Here is a 22887-nt window from a genome sequence, read left to right on the forward strand (position 1 = left end):
TTTCTGAGCAAACTTGCAGACCAAATCTTACCCTAGGCATAAATCTAGCATGGGAAAAGAAAGGCATCAAGTGTAACAAATAACATAAATGTATACAGTATTAAAAAAATAAAATAAAATCAAAATAAAATATAAAAGTAGAAGCAACTGAAAAACAGGGATGATGATGGAATAAGTTACAATACCAGCTGTTAAAGAGTGGTTTGCATGAAATTCAGTGGTATTCTTGGATAAAAGCCATTGATCCATGGTAACCTCCTTGTAGGTGCACAACACCTGCCAAGGAACTGATTAAATGCCATGGTCTAGGTTTTAGGCATGGCTATAAGGCAGCAAGGAGACAGTTTAGTTGCTGATTGGGAAGACTGTGGAAGTAAAAGGTTTGGCATTAGACCCCTGTTTTGTAGAGAATGTGGTAAATCGTAGCAGAAAGGAAGAAAGAAGTGGCACGAAGTCAGAGTTTCGGTTTGGAGACAGGAGGATCTTGGGGGTCCTGGGAGACAGAAGAGGAAAAGGGGTCCAGGCTTGTGGAAACAGAAATGTGTGTTGGGGCTGGGGATTTTGGACAGGTCAGGCAGAATGAAAAAGTAGAAAAGGAAGGGAGTTGAGGTTAGCGGTCCTGGGGGCCATTAGTGATGTGAAGACTATCTTAGTGTCAGGAGACTTTGACTTTCTTGTGCTAGATGTTGGGCTTCATCTAAACTGTCCCCACTTCTACCCCCTCCAGATCTCCACTCCTTTCGTGCAGCATGTACCTCACCACATGACATGCAGATGTGTTGGATTCAAGGAGACTTTAGCAGCATGTTGTGTAAAACAAGCATTACCAAAGCCCTCTCAGCAACAGACATCTCCAACACCACATCCCACCCAAGTGCCTCCTCTTTTCCTTATACTGGAGATTATAAATCAATTGAGCCCTCACCTTCAGAAATACCGTCTGCCCAGTAACAACATTTCACACATGAATGGAAAATGTCATAACCCCAGTTTTATAACTTCAGATAGAATGGAGGACTACCAGATTTACGTCAGTATAGCTGAGGGACAAATTGTCCTAAATATTTCTGAATTATTCACAGAGATCAAAGCTAACTGAAAAATTATTCTGGAAGATGGGTTTCTATGTTGTTACTGCAAGAAAACTGGGTTCCGACCCCCCCCCAAAAAAAAAAGAAGAAAACCAAAAATTACTTTGGCTGAAATATTTTAAGCGTTAACCACTTCTTTTTTTCATGGAAAAAAATATATTCTCAGCAAACTCTAGTAGGAAAGCAGTTTCTGTCTACTTTTATTCACCAGGTTTTAGTCCAGAAGAAAAGAAGCATTTATATCTCATCATTCAGATGGCTTGCCAGTTTTCTCCCTCATGTTAGAGCTCTGATTAAGAGAAAAAAAAAAAACTTGTTTTTTTTGTTTTTTGATCTGGTATCATGGGATAAAATCTATAAATCTTAAATGTTCCAATTTTATATTTTCATGTTTTCGTAGTTACTCAATAATATAGAATCATAGAATCACAGAACCATTTAGGTTGGAAAAGACCTTTAAGATTATCGAGTCCAACTGTAAACCTAACACTGCCAAGTCCCACTAAACCATGTCCCTAAATGCCACATCTGCACGTGTTTTAATGTTACAACAGAGGAAAATCAGGAGTTAAAGAAACCGGTTGCATGCAAAGTGGAACCAGTGCTTTACTACAGAGCTGTGGCTGGATTCCCTGATGCATACCAATGTGCAAAAGTTTTTCCTTTCGTTGGGACACAAAACTGGAGTTTCTCTCCAGAGAACTTTTCGTGGTATCCAAGAAATGGATACCAAGGGATATCCCCCTTTGGGAGAACAGAGTGGTTCACTCGTAGTGTTTTTCTTCCCAGACCCCAATTTTTTTTAATCTGTAGGAGTCTGTTATCTTTGAGAACTTATCCATCTAGTGCTTTTGATTGAAAATGAAAAATGGGTTAAAAATTACTGGGTGGGCAATGGCACATACATAAATATGCACATACACTGCATGATTACATAAATCTTACACTTAAAGAAAGCCAACCTAAAAAAGAGGGAGAAACATGATGCATTAACATCAATAAATTGACTATGTTTGCCAGGTTAACTGATATGTTCTTCTGCAAAACTCAGGAATGCGATCCACTGGGAGCCAATCCAGCAGATCTCTGTAGTGCTTATTCAGAAATGTGGCCCCCACAGGCTGCCCAACACCCTCTAAATGGATAAGAAAGCTGCTTTGCTATCCACAGGCCTTGATCAATCCCACAAAGAGAGGAAAAGAGGAAAAGAGAGAGATATCCCTTGGTGTTTGTGCCTGCTTCTCTTTCAAATGGAATTAATGGTGGTTTAATGGGGTATGAAAGGATGTTTTACTGGAAACAATGAGGAACAATTGTCTAGCTCACGTTTCATTTCACAGGTCATTATTGCATTAAGAAGTAAATCGACCAAGTCCGGTAAATAACAGTCTGTGTTTTGCCCAGAGCTTCAAACCAACAATCTTAGCAGTCACCAACTAATATCTCTGTCATTTTTAACCCTTGCAGGGATCTGCTGGGGGCTAAACAATTATAGTCTTCACCCACCCCTAGCAGGTAAGCATTATTCATTTTATTTCTCATCCTTTCTTCCTGCAAACCCCACGAGGCTGGGTTTTTGCATTGTTGTTTTGTTTATTAGCCAACCTAGCCAACTGTGTGTCTGGTGGCCTTGAAAAACAACACATACTTTAGTGACTGCTGCAGGCGTCTTTAAACAGGCTGCTTCCTCTGCAAAATTAATTGTTGCAAAATGCAGTGCTTCCCCTGTAAAGCTCTGCAAACTAACACTCAGCAGTTTGGTTGGATTATAGATATGCCTCTAAGATCTAAGGAAAATAATACAGTTATACTTGCAGGATGCAATTCGCATTTCTTTTTTTAATTGCATAAACACAGCCATCTTGTCTCCTTAAAGGTAACAGCCATCAAGCCTAGAGAGGATGTACGATGTAGGCTGCTCACTTCTCCACTTTCCTCTTTCTCCTGAAGCCTTCTAGGCTGACTGTTAATATCTGCAGCTTCTTCCAGAAGCTACCAGAAAAGTTTCTGGAGAGTATCTAGTAGTACTAAAACCCGACTACTAACTCAGATCTGCGGGCATCACTGAAGTAGGAATGATAAATAAGAGTGAAACAGTGCCTTGGGAGAAAAGGCATGATGTCTGAGCTACTGAGCTTTGAGGGGATGTCCCGGATAAGGAACCTGCCTCAGTTTTGGTTCCCTGGTGCTGTAAAGTCTGCTCAGGCCCTGTACACCATTTTCAATGGGATTAACCTCTACACTTACATATTGCACAACCTTTCAAGCACATTAGCATTCTGCAGGAAGAGGCAGACTGGCTGAGAGGGACCAAGCACACGGGTTGGGAGAGAATCTCTCTGCACTAATTACCTCCCCAGTAGCCGCTCTTCGTCTTCATCAGCAGCATTTAGAAAGTCCTAATTACCAGACCTTCCTACTACAACACTGTGGCCTTTGGACCCATAAATCACTGTCAGGCCTCAAAAGTTCCTGCAGACCACTGAGCATCCTTACAGAATTTTGAAAATAGGTTCAGAAAAGGCCTTCTGAAGTTATTTGATCCATCCTCCCCCAGGAAAAGATCAGCTCTATCTGGATCATCTAAGGATGTTTGCTTAAGTTCCACTGACAGGGACTCCACAACCCACTCAGGCAAGATATTCCAGTGTTTTGCTGTCTTTATTCTAACATTTCCTCCTCCAAATCTAAATTATCTTGATGACATTTTAGCCCATTATTATTGATTCTATAGACTTGGGGAGCAATTTATTTCTTTCTGCTCCACAACAGTCTTCCATATTTTTGAAGGCAGCTCTTAAATCTCTCACCCACTTCTTCTCCTCAAGCTTGAGCCACCCAACTTCACCAGCCATTCTTCACAGCTTCTGTTTTCCAGATGCCTAATCATTCTTTTCACGTTTAACTGTCAGGCTCCAAAATTAATCCATGAGTGGTGTGTGCATCAGTTACTCAGGTTTCATGGACCACCAATACTTTATATACTACAACTTAAGAACCACTACCCTGAAACAGTAGCATCATCATGTCAATGATAAAAAAGCTGATGCTCACGTCACAGACAACATTTATATACAGAAAGGTAGAGATATGGATATCAAATCCATAACTAGACTCTAAATGAAGGTGACATGGTGTTTTGGGGGCACTGAGCTATGTTTTAGCTCACAGGGGAAAAAATGGGCTCTCCGAGATTTCAAAAACTCTGAAAATGGTGTCATTTTTCTAAATAGCTTCTTAAATACAGGAGTTCGGTTTTGAAAACGACAAACCTGTTGTTTTAACCTCAGGAATTAAGGCTAAAAGGAGAAGGCAAGAATTTCTGACAGCAATTGTAGGCATAAACTATTTGCTGGCACATCTTCAAAAAGGATTGCTATCCTAAGGGCCAAGGTTATCTCCCACAGTCAGGGACCTAAGTTTGCAAACACTTTTTCCAAATTTCATTATTCCTAACAGATATGTACACATATTTTCCATTTTATGCACCTGAACACCGGTGCATGCCTGTTTAAAAGTACCTGAGGAATTTAGAAAAAGAAAGGGTGGTACAAAAAGCTAAACTCCATTTACAGAAATGAACATGCAGAATGGATGGGTTTGCCCAAGGTGTTTTGGCTTCATCATGAGAAGAGCATTTGATGCCTTCCATGGGAACAAGAATATAAAGCTTGATGAGCTTATACCTTTGTACATGTATATATATATGTCTATATACGCATCCTTCTATACTGATCACACGGACAATGAACAAGGCCACTCATCTTATATCCTAGCTTCAGAATTAAGGAAATAACATCCCTGAAAAAGGAAAATAACTATTTATTAGAGGCTGAGATACGGATGAGTTTGAGGGAAAGTAATTTATAGTATTTCAAAATGGAAATGTCATATGGCCATATCAGCCCCAATGGGACCTAGTTTGCTAGATCTCCAACTCAGGTCTATTCCTCCACGATTTACCAAAACAAATTACGCAGAGGAGTGTTTTGCCTTGGCAGAGCTGTCCCCTTAGGCACAGTCTCATAGTGGCATCTTCTTTTAGTCTCATGTGGGCCTTCCTTCCCAGCTGGTGGATTCACCACCCACAGATGTCCCTCACTGCCGTGCTGCCCTCAGCAAAGCTGATTCTTTAGTTCAGAGCTTCAGCCATCACACACCTGATGAGCCACCACATAGGTATCAAAGATACAAATTTAACTTATTTTCCCCTTGGCTTACTTTAAACCTTGTTTTCCCATAATCGTCAAAAAAATGCTCCCAACTTTGGTCTCAACTTTGGTCTCAACTTAATTAAGGTCTGCTGAAATCTTTACCAGGGATGTGTTTTCAGGAAAATTAAGTAAGAGTTACAGGCATTTTCTGATCATATTAGGTTTGGTTTTTATAAAACAGTAATTTGGTAACAGCTCTTTTAATGTCCTGCATTGCCACTTTCAACCCATTTTGCATGGGCCATTTATTGCAGAAAAAGCAAATTTCTATCTGTGAACAACAACAGCAAAAAGCTTCAGAGGAAAACAATAAATGTTTCAGGCCAATATTGCATCTGTTTCATTCCTTGCAAATATACCAAACCTGCATTCTCTTCTCAAACAATTTTAATTACTACACATGATTATGCATAGCAGGTGTGGCTAATCATAGTCCTTGGAATATTAAATATATATATATGGTGCAACATTTTCACACAGCTTTAGTCCTAAATTATACTGGCAGCCTGTATGTCAAAATTATACACTTCCTCAACTATTACTTCAGAATTTTATTCAATGATAAAAATTACCAGAAGAAAGAATATTGTTCAAAAATCCTTGATCCATATCCCTGGGAATTTTGGACTGTTTACACCTAGATCTGACATTTTATCTTATTTCTGATGAAACCAGCAAACCTCTGCATATTCATTTATGACATTTAACTTCAGTTCTACACAATCTTTGAAAGAGTTTTTTACAATAGCTGTTGACGAAATCGAGTGTTTAAATGTCTGTGCAGGTTGCTTCAGACAAGCATTTACATGTGAAATACCTACCCTTTTATGATCTAGAAAATGTACTGATTACAGCTCAAGCAAGACTACTGTAGGAATCTCACAGCTTTAGATATGTCTAGATTGAAAACAACATAGGAAAATGTGGTCTTAGTTATCTCTTGGTCAGATAAAAAGATCAATTGTTCACAACACACTAATCTTCTCTCCAATAGATTCTCATTAAAGCTGACTCATTTTTTTTAAATAAAATATTTCTTCAGCTTTTAAAATAATAATAATAAAAAAGAAGTTTGGGATTTTTTTTGTTTAAAACCACAGTCAGAATTTAAATGTTCAGTAAAGTTCCCCAAAATGCTCCAGGCATGTTTTTTAATAAAAAAAGTGGTATGTAAAACACACTTTTAGCTGATTCTAGTTAATGCAGCCATAGTGTTCAACCTGCCTCAGCAGGGTGGGGTGCTTTTAGATTAAGAGTCTGGCTGTCAGGGTTTTGGAAGGATATGCATTAATTCAATGACTGACCTTGGGCAAGTCACAAATTCTGTCCTCTGCCTGGGAAACTAGTCAAAATATATGCCTATCCCACAGGGGTATTACAGACCTAAATTTCACTACTATATCGAAAGAACTTACAAGGAGGTGCCAGGTTTTACTAGTGTAAAGTAGAAAATAAATGCAATTATTCACAGGAAGTGCAAGGAGCACATATTAACAACTGAAGAAAAAGTTGCATGATACCTAAATCTTATAGCCCAGAACTTCATAATCCTTCAGTACATCAGAATTACTCTGACGAGTAAAAGTAAGTAGAACAGGGCCTCCGTCAATTAACCTAACAAATTACTCTCATGTAAACCTAAGGATCTTTCTGCATCTCTTTAGAAACCATGGAAGTCATACTGGGAACTCTGCATTATAACTAACAATTTCATGAGACACAGAAAGGTTATTCTTCTGGCCAATATTTGAAGCCATGCTAATGGGGAAGAATAAGAATGGGAAGGAGTCACTTTTGGATTTGCACAAGATCACTGGGGCTGGACCCCTGCCTGCATGGATATGAACACTCAAAGGCACCTATCCTGAAGAATCCAATACTGTCTGGGATGCCAGCCTGCTTTCATGCTGTAATACCCTGGCATCTGGAATCCTCATAGTCTAATGTTTAACTATAAATATCAGCTGAGATTAAAGACCTATACAGCAAGTTACAATTTTTTGGGTTCACTTGGAAAGTGAGAGTCATATTGTCCCCTCTAAAAAGGGGGGAAAACACTTCTGCAAGTATCAATACTGGCAGACAGATTTTCTGATGACCATTTCCTTTCTTCATTCCTCTCCCCGCATTCCCATTTCCTCACCTATAGCCCCATCGTAATGTCTCTCCTACAAGGCAGGATAAAAGAAGACAAACAAGTTGTTAAGTTACTGATGCTCAGTACCTGGTTGCATAGAGCCAAACAAACAAACATCTACTCCTTTCTGCTTTTCTTAATCCCTTTATCACTCAAAGGGGTCACTGACACTGGCAACAATTTAATATTCAGGTTAGCTTATTTGTCCTCCAAGGATCGATACTGGGTCCCATGCTGTTCACCATCTTCATAAATGATCTGGATGATGGGATTGAAAGCACCCTCACCAAATTTACTGCTGACACTACACTGGGTGGTGAGGTGCACACATCAGAAGGGAGAGCCATCTTACAGGGACACTTGGAAAGGTTGGAAGAGTGGGCTTAGCAAGAACTGCATGAAGTTTAACAAAGACAAGTGTGAAGTCCTGCACCTCTAACTGAAGACCCCAGTACAGGCTAGAATCTGTGTGGCTGGGGAACAGCCTTGCTGAAAGGGACCTGGGGGTCCTGGTGGACAACAAGCTGAACGTGCGTTAGCAGTGCAGGCAAATCAGATCCTGGGCTGCATCCAGAGGCATTGCTAGCAGACATAGAGACATCATCATCTCACTCTACTAAGAGCTTATCAGGCCACACTTGGAGTAGGGTGTCCAATTCTGGTCCTCACAATTCAAGAAAAATGTGGACAGACTGGAGAGGATCCAAAGGAGGGCCACAAAGATGATCAAAGTGCTGGAGAACCTGTCCTATGAGAAAAGACTGAAGGAGTTTGGTCTTTTCTCCCTGGAGAAGACTCAGGGGCAGCCCCATCAAAGTATTCCAGTACTCAAAGGAAAGCTACGAAAAGAATGAAAGCTCTCTCTTCATAAGGAGCCACAGGGAGAAAACAAGGGGTAACAGGTACTATTTGCACCAGGACAGGTCTCACCTCAGTAAGAAACAAATACTTACAATGAGAACAATCATTCACTGGAACAACCTCCCCAGGGACGTGGTAGAGTCTCCATCACTGGAGGTTTTCAAGATGCAATGGGACAGGGTGCTACATGTTCTCATCTAGGCTCCCTTTCCCACGAAAGGTTGGACCAAATGATCTTTCAAGGTGCCTTCCAACATGGGCTGTTCTATGATTCTATGACTGTTCAGCACAAATCGCTTTAAAAAATGCCTAGAATGTATCTGCCAGCAGAAAGAAAACATGGGTGTCTGCAGGCTTTAGAACTTGAAAGGCTTGGTTTCATCTCTCAGACATCTGTGTATCAGCCCACTTAACTTCTGCCCTTAACATGTCAATCTCTCTTTGTTCACTGGAGAGGACACTGGAAGCAATGGAAGTGGGGTCAGATGAATCTTCTACCAGCCTTTGGTCCTCAGCTACATTTCCACAAGGGAAGACAATGAACTTCAATGTCTCTGGGACCTGGCTGTTGTCAGATTACAGACATGAGGCAGTATGATAACAGAGTCCTATAAATATTGCAGAAGCCAGCAAATGGTTGAAACTTTAACTACAGAATCATGGTTGTATCAGGTCTCTTTCATGAAGTAGGGGTTTTAACCTGGGCACAGAAATCAGTTGAGTACACGAACTGTTCATTTATCCTTTATTCCTCAGCTAGACACACTCATGCTTATAGCTAATTCTGCTGTACAGCTTGTGATTCTGGAATTTCCTGTATCATGGTACCATTTAGTGCTCCAGGCCTGGCCCCAAGCTCTTTTGTAAGAGGTCTGGTATAGAGATGAGTTTGGGGAGAAAAACATTTTGTCATCCAAAAATGGCAGCTCAAAGAGATTAAAATAATTACAAATTCATGTTAAACTCATTAAATTGTTTTGGATAATTTGAAAAATGATACTGTGAAAGTTCCTCATAAATGATTTAGGGGGGGTGTTGGAAAACATTTCAGTCTCAACTTTTGCAGTATTATAGTTAAAAGAAAAAATAAGAGCAAAATGTACCCTTAGATTAAAAAATAATTATGCTTTTTTTTGAATCAAAGTCTCTTTTGTTGTTGCTCCTTTTTCTTTTAGTAGAATTAATAATAACAAAAATCTTGGATCTCTTCCCTCCCGTTTTTTTTTCTGAATTCTGTGGTTTATGCAGAAGACTAAAACTTCAGTTTTACGTGAACAACTCTGCTTCTGCAGAAAGCCACAATAAAAAGACCTGGTCTATGACCCTAAGAGGTAAGACAGTAGGTAAAACATCAGGCACACAGGAAGACAAAAGAAAAAAAAAAAAGGTACATGATTAAATATACATTGCATGGCTTGCTACTGCCCATCTGCAGTGGCAGAACTCAGGAAGCCAAGTCATCCTTCCTTGCCTTTTGCATATACGCACATATATATACAAATAATATATTACATATATACTATATTGATTGCATCTTCTATAAAAGACATCATGTGAATTCAGGAGCATGAATATCATACTGCATGATACCCTGTGCCCCAGTTATGGCTCTCGCAGAGTCTTCCTTGTGGTATTCTTCTGAGAAAATACATCCCTGGCATTTGTGTCCCTGAAGTATATTGAGTGTTTTGGTTTGCTCCCCCAGAGTAATCAGAATATCTAGAAATGGCTGAGGGCCAATAATTTCAAGCTGATTGTCCAAACTGGAAGCTTAAATGGAATATATATATGCATCTGGAAAAAGGTGTAATTAAAAGGATATGGAAAGCCAGACCTTTTGAGTCTCAAAGAAACTTGTGTCCCTGAACTGTGGAAGTAGCAAGGATGTTGTGTAGCTACCTGAAAAGACTCTCTCTTGTTTCTGTGGTTAGTCAGGCTAGCAGAGCACTAACCACTGCATTGCAGTGCTCTGATGAAGTGGCTGGAGGTGGTCAGAATTACTCAGGTTTAACAGGGTACCAGGTGGATACATGGACGAAGTGGGTCTTGACCACCCAGATAACATAAATACTGAATGCTCATTTGGATTTAGGAAAGGCAGAACTCCAAGGGACAAAATCTGCTCAACAGCGTCGTAACACCACTATCCTCACTGGCCTTGAAGCACTGTCATGCCAAGCAGGAATGTGGCCCCACAGAAGATCTGTGGGAGCAGGAAAGGCGAGCATTTTCTCCTGTTTGTCTAACGTGGGAGCCTGCATTGCACTGTGCAAAATAGTCAGTGCTATGACTTTCAAGAAGGAGAAGGAGAGAGTAGAGAAGGGAAGAAGACGACCATGAATTCACCTTAGCATCAAGCTGTGCCTTTCCAAATGTTAACCTCAAGAGGAAAGGAACCGCAGGTCAGAATGAGAAATACAGAGGAATTTAACACACAGTTGTGAAGGGAGGGTGGAAAAAAAAATTCCCCATTCATATTTGGGCAGCAAGAAGAAAACACAGCAATTTTGTTACAGCCTCAGAGGCAGGCAGCATTTACCATATGCTGTTGCCTCCATTACACAAGCAGATAAACCCTGTGGAGTGCAGGTTGCACTGTTAGTGCACTTTAGATGGTGGGGATTCCTGGCATGCCTATGACTGCGTGCCAGGGTGTGCTAAAAATCTAAATAAAATCCAGGTTCTGTATGCAAAAGAATGTATGCGTTAATACGCAGGTACTAAGTGGTAATACTGCTAGATTATTAGCACTTGCATGTGATTCATAAACGGGGCAGAAAAGGTAGAGTAAAAAACAGTGTGTTTGCATCTAGACAACACATTAATCAGCCCTGTAAGCAGCCAGTTAGAGCAGGATCCTTAGAGGAAAAGCCTTTACTGGGTACACATTAGACATTTTGTTTAAAGATTAAAGTTCTCATGTTTAATCAGTTTTAGAGTGGGATGGAAAACAGGATTAATTACAGTCCCTTCCATCAGTCTCCCATACCGCTGGAGTCACAAATGATGCGCCTTTTCAGCAAAATGGCCGCCATCAGCAGCAGGCGCAGGAAACGCTAATTGTAATTAAAGAGTTTATTTGGAATCAGAGAGCAGAGTTTTAATCAGGATGAGAAGGGAGCCTTGCTGTGTGAACCTTCAGAAAGTGGTTACCGAGCAGAATGGGCCTTTTTAAACCAGAGAGAGGGGTCTTTAAACTTCTGGAGTGGGTTTGCAGCTTGATTATCTCCTCAGTGGGATATGGATGAAAATCCTCGCTGGGCCAATTGTTATTATTTTGCACTTATGTAGCATTTACATGGCCTGCATCTCTTAATGCTCTCAGAGGACTTTGCAAAGGGCAGGTAAGTTTTGTTCTGGTCTTAAAATGAATTAATTAAACCCTAAAGGGCCTAAGGATGCCAGATGACATGATTCTGCAAGAAGGCAAAGAGACGCTGGTGGACACAGGACTGTGCAACGAGGGCTCCCAGACCTCTACACTGCAATTCACTACATCCATCCTGGAAAGGCATCACACAATCTGGGACCACCAGCATCTCGACCTCAGTTGAGGTCTCGGTGAAAGCCTGGGGTAAAATCACACCTCATGGGTCAAAGGTACGCACGATTTTGCAGGCACTCCAGCCAGCACAGGCACTTACCAGCTTGCAAGTAGAACTGCGTCCATTCAAATTCTGACTTTGGGAAAACAGAAACGGGCGGTTCTAGGTCCAGGACACCTCCATCCAAATCCTTGAAAAGGGCCTTCCTCGAGCTTTTGCAGCTCTTTTCAGGGAACATGGTGTCTTCAGAGGTCTGTATACTGACAGGTAGGAGAGGTAATGTTATTATGAAGAGAGCAAAGGAAAAATACTGTGCTGTTGTTTGTAATTTATTTACACTGGTAACACACTTCTGCACATACATGCAACATCTTGATGTGTTACTAGGTGAACTCACGTGCCCAAGAAAAGAAAAAAATGGAAAGTAAGTAAAAATGAATGAAACCTAAGTATATTAGTTGAGGTATACTCTGCAAAGAAATTCTGGAGAAATATTTGTATTTTGGCATGTTTGTATCAAAACTGACAAAAAAACCCAAATCAACACCCTTTCTCTTCAAAAGTTGGCTGGATTTGGACAGAGAAAATCATCTCATTTCCAGTATAACTTCTGTTCCCAAATCCCCTCTTCCCTGGAGTTGATGGTGTGGACTATCATGGTCCTTAGAGCCAGCTATACAGTTGCAGTTTGAGTACCTCTGGTTCCCTCCTGGCTTTCCTGATTTGAGGAACCGCAGTGATGCAACCATCAATATCCATATGCCATTAATTTTTGACCTATGGCAGATGAAACCTGTAGTTGCTGAGTGAAAGGGAAATGTGCATTGGCTGCTATCACACTAAGTGACCAGGAATATCTCTGCTGCAGTATGCAGTGCTGATACGGCACAGGCATTGCTATTCACATCAGCCAGGTGATGGATTATTTATTTTTTGCTTATAGATTGGTGTGTGTTGTACACAGTATTTCATTGAAAAGCATTGCCTGCCCAGCAGTACCTGCTTGCCTTGTTCTCACCTCTGTACTCAGGAATGGGGGAGCCCAGAAAATTGCACCTTCCCATGAGCAACTAATCTTATGCAGAAGAAAGCATGAAGCAAGGTGCAATGGCAGCAAGTATGAGAGAGGGACCCAGCAGGGAACAGACATCTTAAATAAAGACTTAGAGAGTCCTGGAACAAGCAAGGAGAAGATTTACGGCTGGGCCACAGAGGGTCCATCTATCCAAGTTAACCAGTTTCAGAACCCACCCTTTTCCCAGATCCACTGGTACGGTCTGTCCCTGTCTGTAGAGTTAAATTGCCATAGCATTCAAAACAGGATGGTCACATCCAAACTATCAGTTTGGAAAAGTCCTTGACCAGCTCCCAAACTATGGCATTGATTGGGTTAATGCTAGCTGGCTCATGCCAAAGCCAAGCCCATGACCATGCTCAGAGTCGAACAGTGCTAAAACTCAAATCCTGATGATCAGTTCCTTGGTTCTACTTAATTTACTAGTATGAACATAACCAGAAGAAGCAAAATAAAGAGACTTCTGCTAGGAATTCAGAGAAGTTTGTTGTAGGAGCCACTTAACATTTCCAGAGCAGAAGCAAACTTGAGAGAGAAAACTCACTCTAATAGGACACAATGCGTAAGGATTAATGTGTTTATAAACCTGTTTTATTTTCTGTTGTGTTTTTTTTCATGCCCAGGTGTTTTGAATTGTGTCTGAAAAGATTATTTTCCTAGTTTATGTTCTAAAAAAAAAATGGGTTTGGATATTCAATGTCATTTTGGTGTTTTGATGGGCTTAAAAAGAAATGTACACAGATCTCACCTCAGAGCTATGCCTGAGCCAGGGTTTCATCACCCAATCACACATATTTAGTAGTAAGCAATTACTCAACCGGTACAGTCTCCCAGACAATGAATAGCTATTTCTCTCCTTCTAATGACAGGTTCAGATGCTAAGAACTTAATTAAACCATACTTTGAAAATAAGGCTCATGAAGTAAGAGAGTTTCAGAGTGTTAGTCCAAACTAGAACAAATCTCTTTTTGGATGGCATGATAATGTATCTTGGCAAACTACATCTAATTTTCAAATAAGTTTATCCAATTTTATAATCAGTATACTCTCAGGAGGAAATTGTAAATTTAGTGGCTTGAAACAGCCAGAAAAGCTTATGAACCTCTATGTAGATCATTAAAGCGTGGCGTCCAGGACGGAGGTACCTGCAACAGGACAGGTTTGTTGGAGGGAAACTCACCTCACCTGAGACATATATAGGACAGTTGAGATGAATCATTTCTGAGAGAAGGGTCTCTGTTAACTACAGAATGAGTTTAGTGTCTTCTTTAGATTACATGCCTAATTTTTGGATCACGAAAATGTAGGGAGCTGAATCACATACTGAGGATCTTGAGTGCTTTTAACTGCATTTTGGCTAAAGATTTAACACAGCTTAAAGGAACTAGCCAACTGGCCATATCATTCCTGTTACAAAATACAATGAGATACAATGATTTATAATCCAGCAAAGTCCATGGAAACATCTTCAGATTGCTACAGGGATACACATTAAGTCTTGAAGAAAACTTAGAATTTCTTGGGCTCAGGTTAGGAAAACACAGTTATTAATATATGCAGAGATTTACAGTAAAGGCAGAGAAAAAAACGAGCCAATGCCCCCGATGAACACAGCTCACACGAGCTGGAGAACAAAGATAGCTCCTCTGATCCTGACAGCTAGTACAATTGTTGAACATCTCTCAAAAGATCCAGCATTTCAGCTGGTTGGGTCTACCAGTGGGACAAGCAAAGTACTTCATGGTCTTGCTATATTCCCTGATGTTTCTATTTTCTCATCTTGCTCTAAGGCAATGCTCACCTTCTCTTTGACAGGACATATCCATCAAGATACCCCTTCAGGATGCTGAAGCGGAACAATGCAGCCACAGCTTGGATCAAGCTCAGCAGTTGCAAAGGTGGATTAAATATATGCATGCAGATAATGCACGAGGAGCACTGAGAGATGAAATCACCCTCAGAGGTTTACCAGACTACTAAGAAAGCATTTGGTAATCCATGTGCATTCATCATGTTTGAAAATCACCAGCTCTTGCAGTGGACTGCGTATTCAGCAGCTTACTAATAGCATAATATTGTGGGATGGATACAAGAGTGAAATGTAATGGGAGCTGACAAGCTGGACAGGTGTCAGAAATCTACACGCAAACTAATGCCCAGAGCAAAAAGCAAAAATATAGAATAAAATAAAAACTCTGGCAGAAGGCTGGAGGGGCTCTAAACATAGCAGTGTGGGACACCTCCAATTATTTTTGACTGGCAAGTGGAGTCCATGCTGGATTTTTTTGCTACTTCAAGGCTTTCCTGACATAGCCTCTGTATTGTGTTCCCTGGTTGTAATAAATAAATAGGCACGTGGTCTCCACTGGATGTGGAATGGTTAAAACGCTGCAACCAGCAGTGACTTAAGGTTGCAGATGAAGCTCTCCCCTCCCTCCTCCACGTACCTCCTCACGCAGATGATATTCTCCCTGGGCAGGAGCAGTTCTGGCAATCATTTGACATCTCACAGCCTGCCTGGTACTGATCAACATTTCTGATGTGATCTCGCAGGCAAAAATCAAGGTCCACTTCCCTGACCAAAAGGACATTCCCTGTCTCAGGGTTTTTTTGCTGGAGGTCCTGACATTTTCGGAAGCCTGAGGCTGAGAAATCAGAGATGCTCAGGATGGAGTTTTAAGAAATGGGATATGTGAGGCTTGTTTTGCTATACAAACGTCAGTAAAAAGGGAAATCCAAGAGGCTTGGTCTGGAGATGCACCTTGATGGAATCTGAACCTCATTTTTTTAAAAAAATTGCCCTAAACTAAGTTGGGGGGGGGGGGGGGGGAGTGGGGGGGTGTGTGGTGTGGCGTGTGTTTCTTCTTTATTTTTGGATTTGAGTTTTCCTGTGCATGTTTGATGTCTGAGCTTGTTAATTTTTGCCAGACAGAAGCAGTATAAGAGCAGAGACAGAGACAAAGAATGGGACTGCTCTGCAGCGAGACATCCAGGCTAAACTAATTGCTTAAACTCTTTGTAAGACAATACAATAAGACAGCTGATACAAACAGAGGTGAGAAGAGTCCTGCAACTGTAGGTGCTTTTTTTTTGCACAAACCATTGAAAAAGATACTTCAAAATGAAGCATATTACCTTGTTGGATGAAAGTAGAACTTGTCATTCTCATTGACATGTAACATCCTTGATGTCTCCGCTGTGATAAGAGGCATGATGCCTAAATGGTCAGCATTTGACATGATGCAGACATCCCTGTCTTCACTGTAGCAGCTCTTTGTAAAACCAGTAAAGGTGACTTCTGCCAGGGATTAAGAGAAGATCAAGTGCAGAAAAGTGGTTAGAGCAGTGCCGGAATCAGAAAGAGACACACTCTGTTCTATGACATTTTTCATGTTAAGTTGCTCCCATATGTGTATATATATATGTACAAATAATTTTAAAATCAGACTAATTACATTGATCATAGATATTCAGTTGGCTTTAGAATATTCCATAGCCAAGTTATATCTTAAGTTGACACAAACCAAGTCATGCCCACAGGAAATTAAATCAAAGGAAATACTAAGTGAGAAAGAAACAAAACCAAGAGTGATTAATAAATTTCCATCTGAATCAGTAGGAACCAGTTCAGTGACAACCTGCCTTGGATGGTTTGTCCTTTTGCCAGATGTTAGCATAAGATGAGCTGGGTCTGGTGACACGTGCTTGGCTCGGGCACTGAACTCTTGTGCAGCTACAAACCCCATGTTTTGCCACAAGTTTTCTGTGAGACCCTGTGCAAGTCTATTTGTTTTTCTCTGTCTCCATTATTCTTCAGTAAAAAGAGGATAAAGTATTTTCTTACAAAAGTAGGTAGCAGTGAGGGATAAAGACATGAAAAACTGTGAGGTATTTCAATCCCACCACGGCAACCAGCTATCTAGGTTCTGCTATATGCAAATATTACTCTGGGGACTGTAAAATTCATTTGAACCAAAGACACAGGATATATAACTGACTTTTATCCCTCTTGTGCAATCCCTTATAACAATAAAAGCCGTAGCTGTTTCTGTGCAGCTGTAGTCATTATGTTCTACGCAAATTCTATACAAAGTGTGCTATTCACTTCTCCAGCTTGGTATCTTTATTTAGCTAGAGGTAACTGTAGATCAGAGAGATGAATCGAGTGGAAAAATAGATACCACAGAAGGCAGGCATGTTTGAGGTAAAATATATACATTAGCACATGACATAATTATACTGCAGTAGATTCAGGAAGTGAAAAATGCCAAATAATATTTTTTTTTATTGAACTGTATCGAACTGAAGAAGAATTCTGTTATTAATTCCACTGAGGCTCAGATTTCCCTACTACATCCATTTGTGGGTGTGAAAGGCTGCAACTTCAATTGGAAAAATGTAATTAGTTGAGAAAAACAGTGACAGAACAGTCTGGCCAGTGGACGTGGAAGACCAACCTTTCAGCTTCATGAGTCCCAGGACTTTTGGACAATGTCCAGTTTTGTGCCATGGGTTATCTGGCCTTTGGCTGGGAACCGTGGTAAACGTAGGCCATAAAATCCCAACACGGCCTCTTAGGGGGTAGTATGGTGGTCGATCCTTGGCTGTTAGATCAGCTGAGTGAGGCTTGATTCTGTCTCTGATGCAGTCAAAAGTTGAGCTTGTTGCGACAATGACGGAGTTTCTAAATTCTATGAATCTTTTCCCCATGTGGCATTGCTTGGCATAGAGACAGTACACAACTGGCATCAGACCCACAGTGTTGTCCACCAGCACCACATTGTCCACGATGACGCTGCTTCCAAGGTGGAACATGACACCATAGTCGTAATTTTTATAGGATAGAAAACCTGTGATTCTAGTGCAGGTCTGAAATCCATCTCCCCGGTAGAGGTGAATACCATGGAGACTTGAATGGGCCACGTTTTCACTGCAATAATCTCTATCTAGCGAACACTCTTGCCCCCTGATATGGAAGCCAATTCGCTCAGATCCTGCCACAGCATTGCCACAGAGGGAGACACCAATGGCAAGGTTCACCTTGATGCCAGCAACCCAGTTTAATAAGCCTTCTGGTTGCCTGCTCAGAATAACAAGGTTCCCGATGAGAGAATGATTTTGCCCTTCCAAATCGATGCCAGGTCCAACCGTGTTGTACACTGTGTTATCATGCAACAAGATCCAGTCGCTCGTGACTGCTTTAATGCCAACTCCGCAGCTACCAGTAATGCTGGATGACACCACCGAGGACCTTTGGGATATATTCCTGAATTCAATGGCAGAAAGCTGAGGAGGCCCAAAGTTCAAAAATTCAATATTTAAGAGTTGAAGGACACCTGCAATGAGATAATTATAGAGAAATAAAAGCTTACAAAATTACCTAAGAACTGGTGAGGATGTCGACCATTCAAACAGCACTCAGGCATGCAATAGCAGGCAATCTTTGTCAGTGTATTGCAAGTAACGGGTATTTGTTCATAAACATATATAAAGTTATGGTAAAATTCAACTAACCACAGAACACCCCTTCCTAAAACATATTCCACTATTTATGAAATATTATTAGTACTCAGGCTTCATATGTGTCACACAGTCACAGTTTGCTCAGAATTGCATAGCACATGCAAATGGATACGTCTGTTGTTAGACTGTACTTTCTTGGGCAGAACTGGTGTGGTCGATGAGTACAGGTGAATCTCAACTACCTTCAAACTCTGTCCCACTGGAGGCTGTAAAACGTCCCACCAACATCCTCCCAGCACAAGCCACATCAGACTTCATCTGTACGTTCCGTGTTAGGAGCCCAACCTCTGCAGCCAAAGGGATGCGTCTACCATCTTCTGTGTCATGGGAATGCCCTGGGGAGTTTCAAGAAAGAAAATGTGATAAGTGTCTATCATACCTATAAACCAGTGTTTTGAGGGACATAAAGCCTGACAGCTTATGCACAGCTGCTCTGCAGAATCTGCACTGACATTCAGGTGTGTTTTTCCTCCAGCACAATCTACATACATCAACACAAAACCAGAAAGGCCACCTGCCCATCAAATATTCACCATGCACTTATATTTTACCAGCATTTTTCATTTTTAGAAAAAGAAGGTGCTAAACCTTTTCCCTGCGGTGTGCAGATGCCAAATCAATGAACAGATTAACACTTCATTTTTTTCTAAGCTGTATGTGCTGGAGTTATTCTTCAGTGCGCTGCAGAGTTGATCTCCATGAATTCTTATTAGGATCACACCAATGACAATGCTAAAAAACAATTTGCTGTAGTGTCTTGGTTGTGTGTGTTTTCTAAACAAAGTCTTTCTAAACGAGATTTATGAGAGAGTTTATGCAGATGTCTAGCTTGGAATTAATCTCAGGTGACTTTAGATATCTACATATATGATTTAGTTATCCAAACCATTTTTATGTACAAGGAGAGCAAAAGCACTCAATTCTTAAGTGCAATTTATTATCTATTTTATACACCTGCTTTAGGGGGAGATGAAATACAAGTGAGCAGTATGTGGTTTTCTGCTCTGATTATCAAGGGAGCTGAGAGTGACTAGCTCACGTGTGAACATTTAATGTAGATACCTACATTGGCCCAGGTGAATCCCAGTATTTACATAGCTCTTAATTCTCCCATCAGTTCATTTTTTTTTTCAGCTATATCTAACAGCTGCTGCAGTACTCAATGTGTATGTGATCATTTCATCTCAGGATACACTTGTTGTATCTACTTTAGCTAAGAAAATAGGTTAAGAACCATTCTCTGGCCCCAAGACTGATGGGCAGGTTTCTTCTTTCCCTTGAAAAAGCAGAAAGGCCATGCATAAACTACTGGAAATGGGGTCTAGATGTGCTATCTTTTGAACTGTTTTGTGTTTTTTTAAAAATACAATTGCCATACAGAACTGTGCCGTGGAGGCTACTATCAATTAACACTACAGATAATTGAAGAACAGGGCTTAGTTCCAAGTGAAGCTTTGTTTACTAGCACAGGTATAGCCATGTAAAACACACAAGATTTCTGAACCTTTTTATCCATCATACTAACTTCTGTGCCTAATAGCTTGAATAAAGACTAAATTAAAAAGATATTGCTATGCACAGGAAAAATCCTGGGTTTGGATCTTCAGAATTTGACCTGCTAATCAAATTCTTTTATTTTTGTTAAATAGATGATAATAAATTTACTTTATAGGCTGAAATAAAATTAAATAAATTATAAACAGTGCATCTCTTTTTCCACTTAGATACAGATACTATGTAATCTACACAGGAAATAGAGTTCTATACAGATTTTATGTTTATTTACATATTAGATTACAAATACATTAGTTTCATGCCATGGAATTGATAAATTTTTGCATTTGAAACTCCATGAATCTAATGATTTTGAAATTTGGAAAAAAAAAAAAAAAAAAGGTAGCTTTTAGTTTTTCAGTTTTTGACACACCACAGAAATTGTGCAAATGGCCTAAAAAAATCTGCTTTTTTTTTTCTTTAAAACTTCAGTTATTTTCTCTCTCTGCTAACTAGTTGTATTTAAAACATGGAACACCGGGAAGTTTTCCAAAAGCATTCAGCACTGAATTAATTCTACTCCCAGAAATTCGTGTTAGAATCAACTATTCTGTACAGTTTTTAACATCACATTCTCAGTATCAAAACAGCAAGAAAAAAGTATTTGGAGAAAGAAATGAAGATTCTACTTTTCAATAAAGTAGAATTGATCTTGGTGAGATATGAAATGGAAAGTCAATGCTTCAGAAGAAAACTCTCTCAAATGGAAACACAGATTCCTTACCAATATGCCTATGCAGAAGGCGTTCATGAATTCTTATGCTATGACCATTGACTTCTTTAAGTGTCACTAATTCAGCTTCGTGGGCTTCATAGGAGGAAGAGCTGATCACAATATCTCCACCATGATTCCAGTCTACTTCGTCCTCCACAAAAATCCTGTAACGCAAGATATTAAGTTAATGTCATTACATTTATGAAAGTTATACTCACAGGTTTCCTAAAAAATGAACAACAGTTTTGCCTAGGCAGATCTCAGAAAGAATCCACAGGCTATGCTCTAGGAAAAGCCCCTTTAGGGCTTTCTGCAAAAACAGATGTCTAAAATATGTGGGAGGAAATTAATCCTAAAATGTCTATTTCACACCATTGATTAACAAGGTATACAGTTCCAGTACAGAGTTGCAGGGCTCAAGGAAGTTACCAAAGACATGTCAGACCATTTTTTGGTGCCAGGAATATCCTACAGAGCTGAAAGTCAGCTTTGGACTTAAGACAACAAAATGTAGGTGTCCGTGTGTGGGGTTGTGTGTGTGTGTGCATGCACTTGGCATTTAAGCTTCCTCTATAGTTGATCGGTACAGTCAGTAGTGAGTAGAAGGCAATAAGCTCTCTGAATTGGGCACATAGAGCAGGATTTGATTCCCTAAACAAGAGCACCTTTTGCTATCTGAGATGTTTCAGGATATCTAAGACATCAGCTGGTAGATATGATAGAACTTGGTCATGGAGTGCTCCTGGAGACACAGGTAGAAGCCATGGAAGGGACTCAAAGGCATTTCCTATGAGCCCCAAGGCACCTCAGATCAGCCCAAAACCTATGTTTAGGTTCCTCAATCCTGCCCTTGGTAGCTGAATTGCCCTCTAGGCTCCAGCAGCTAGAACTCTGCTGACTCTAATGGGAGCTTAGGTACCTTTTTATACATTACACAGTCACTGTTTTAATCTTGAACTGAAGATCCTTCTTTATTATATTTATTAGTTATATTTGTAGCTATGGGGTTTTTTAGCTTCACATGGAGAAAATAAAAGCATTTAGTAAAAGCAAAATGGATAATGACCAGTGTTTATATATATTTGATAAACACCTTGTCCTATTACAGGGTGACTGGTGCTGGCCAGGTGATGTTCTGTACTCCTCAGGTAATTGTTGAGAAAACAGACCACTGAATGAGTTCAGAGTATGCCTCATCATGCAGTCAAGAGTGACAGAGGTGCAGAGAGAAAGGAAAGTCCTAAAGCGATGTAAGTAGTGGGCTATGTTGCCAAATTTTCCTAGTGTCTCTTCTCACAGTTTTTTTCAAAGATGAGTAGGCTCGAGATGAGTACTTCTAGTTTTCAGCACCTGTGAACATTCAGTAGGAATGTCTACCAAAACTTTGATTTCTTTTTTTGCTTAGAGGAAGCACTGTATATCGTCTGAAATGGCAGGAAAGTGTTAGTGTGACTGAGAACTATGTATTGTTCAAGGATAAACACATTGGAAAAGAAGAAGCAAAACCACACAGAGTAAGAATAACTGTGGCGTGTATCTGGAATTTTTGACAGTTCATGTGCAACCCATACTAGAAGTTGAATCTTAAGTCCAGTCCCAGGCATACACTCCAATAATAATTTACATCTTGTAGATCCAATTGTAACTCTTTTATTTCAAAGAATTCTAATAAAAGGAATCAGTAAACAAAAGAAAACATGGTAAGAGACACCATCTAAGATACTAATCTATTGAAATACTAGTTTAGGTTTTTACTGTAAGTACTTTCTTTTTTTTCCCTTCTTTTTGAAAGCCTAAGTCCTTCCCTAACTCATGTGCTGATTCATGTTGAAAAATACATAGAGCAGCTTCTCTCAGTCAGTAAAAAAGGCACTTGCTTCAGCTTTCATATTCTAGCACTGACTTGCTTATTTCCTGTATCTAACCACATTAACTCTTGGCTGGCTATTAGTAGACTTTTCATGATAAATAGCTTTTTTTTTTTTTTTTCTTTTTCTTTCTTTTAACAATGGAAACAACACTTTTTGCTGTATTTAGGGTGCATGAATGAATTCCAAAAACTTGTATCTTAGCACCTCATATTTCATCTAAAACATCTGGGCAGCAGACCAATACTAGCCTGAATCCATTTCATCCAAGTATTCAACAGGCATGCTTCAGTCAAGAATCTGC

The 22887-nt window shown here is 40.1% G+C and overlaps 1 protein-coding gene across 1 annotated transcript in view; it reads right to left on the reverse strand.

The window, feature by feature from the left end:
- Positions 1-22887, reverse strand: part of PKHD1 (PKHD1 ciliary IPT domain containing fibrocystin/polyductin) — a 260367-nt gene that overhangs the window by 58281 nt on the left and 179199 nt on the right. The window contains exons 54-58 of the mRNA XM_049818774.1: positions 20725-20879; positions 18629-18781; positions 17381-18259; positions 16059-16221; positions 11948-12108 (exon numbers count right to left, since the gene is read on the reverse strand). Coding sequence (XP_049674731.1) covers positions 11948-12108; positions 16059-16221; positions 17381-18259; positions 18629-18781; positions 20725-20879 — 1511 coding nt within the window. The remainder of the gene's footprint in view (positions 1-11947; positions 12109-16058; positions 16222-17380; positions 18260-18628; positions 18782-20724; positions 20880-22887) is intronic.

Source organism: Accipiter gentilis, chromosome 16 (assembly GCF_929443795.1).
Source record: "Accipiter gentilis chromosome 16, bAccGen1.1, whole genome shotgun sequence".
Lineage (NCBI taxonomy): Eukaryota > Metazoa > Chordata > Aves > Accipitriformes > Accipitridae > Astur > Astur gentilis.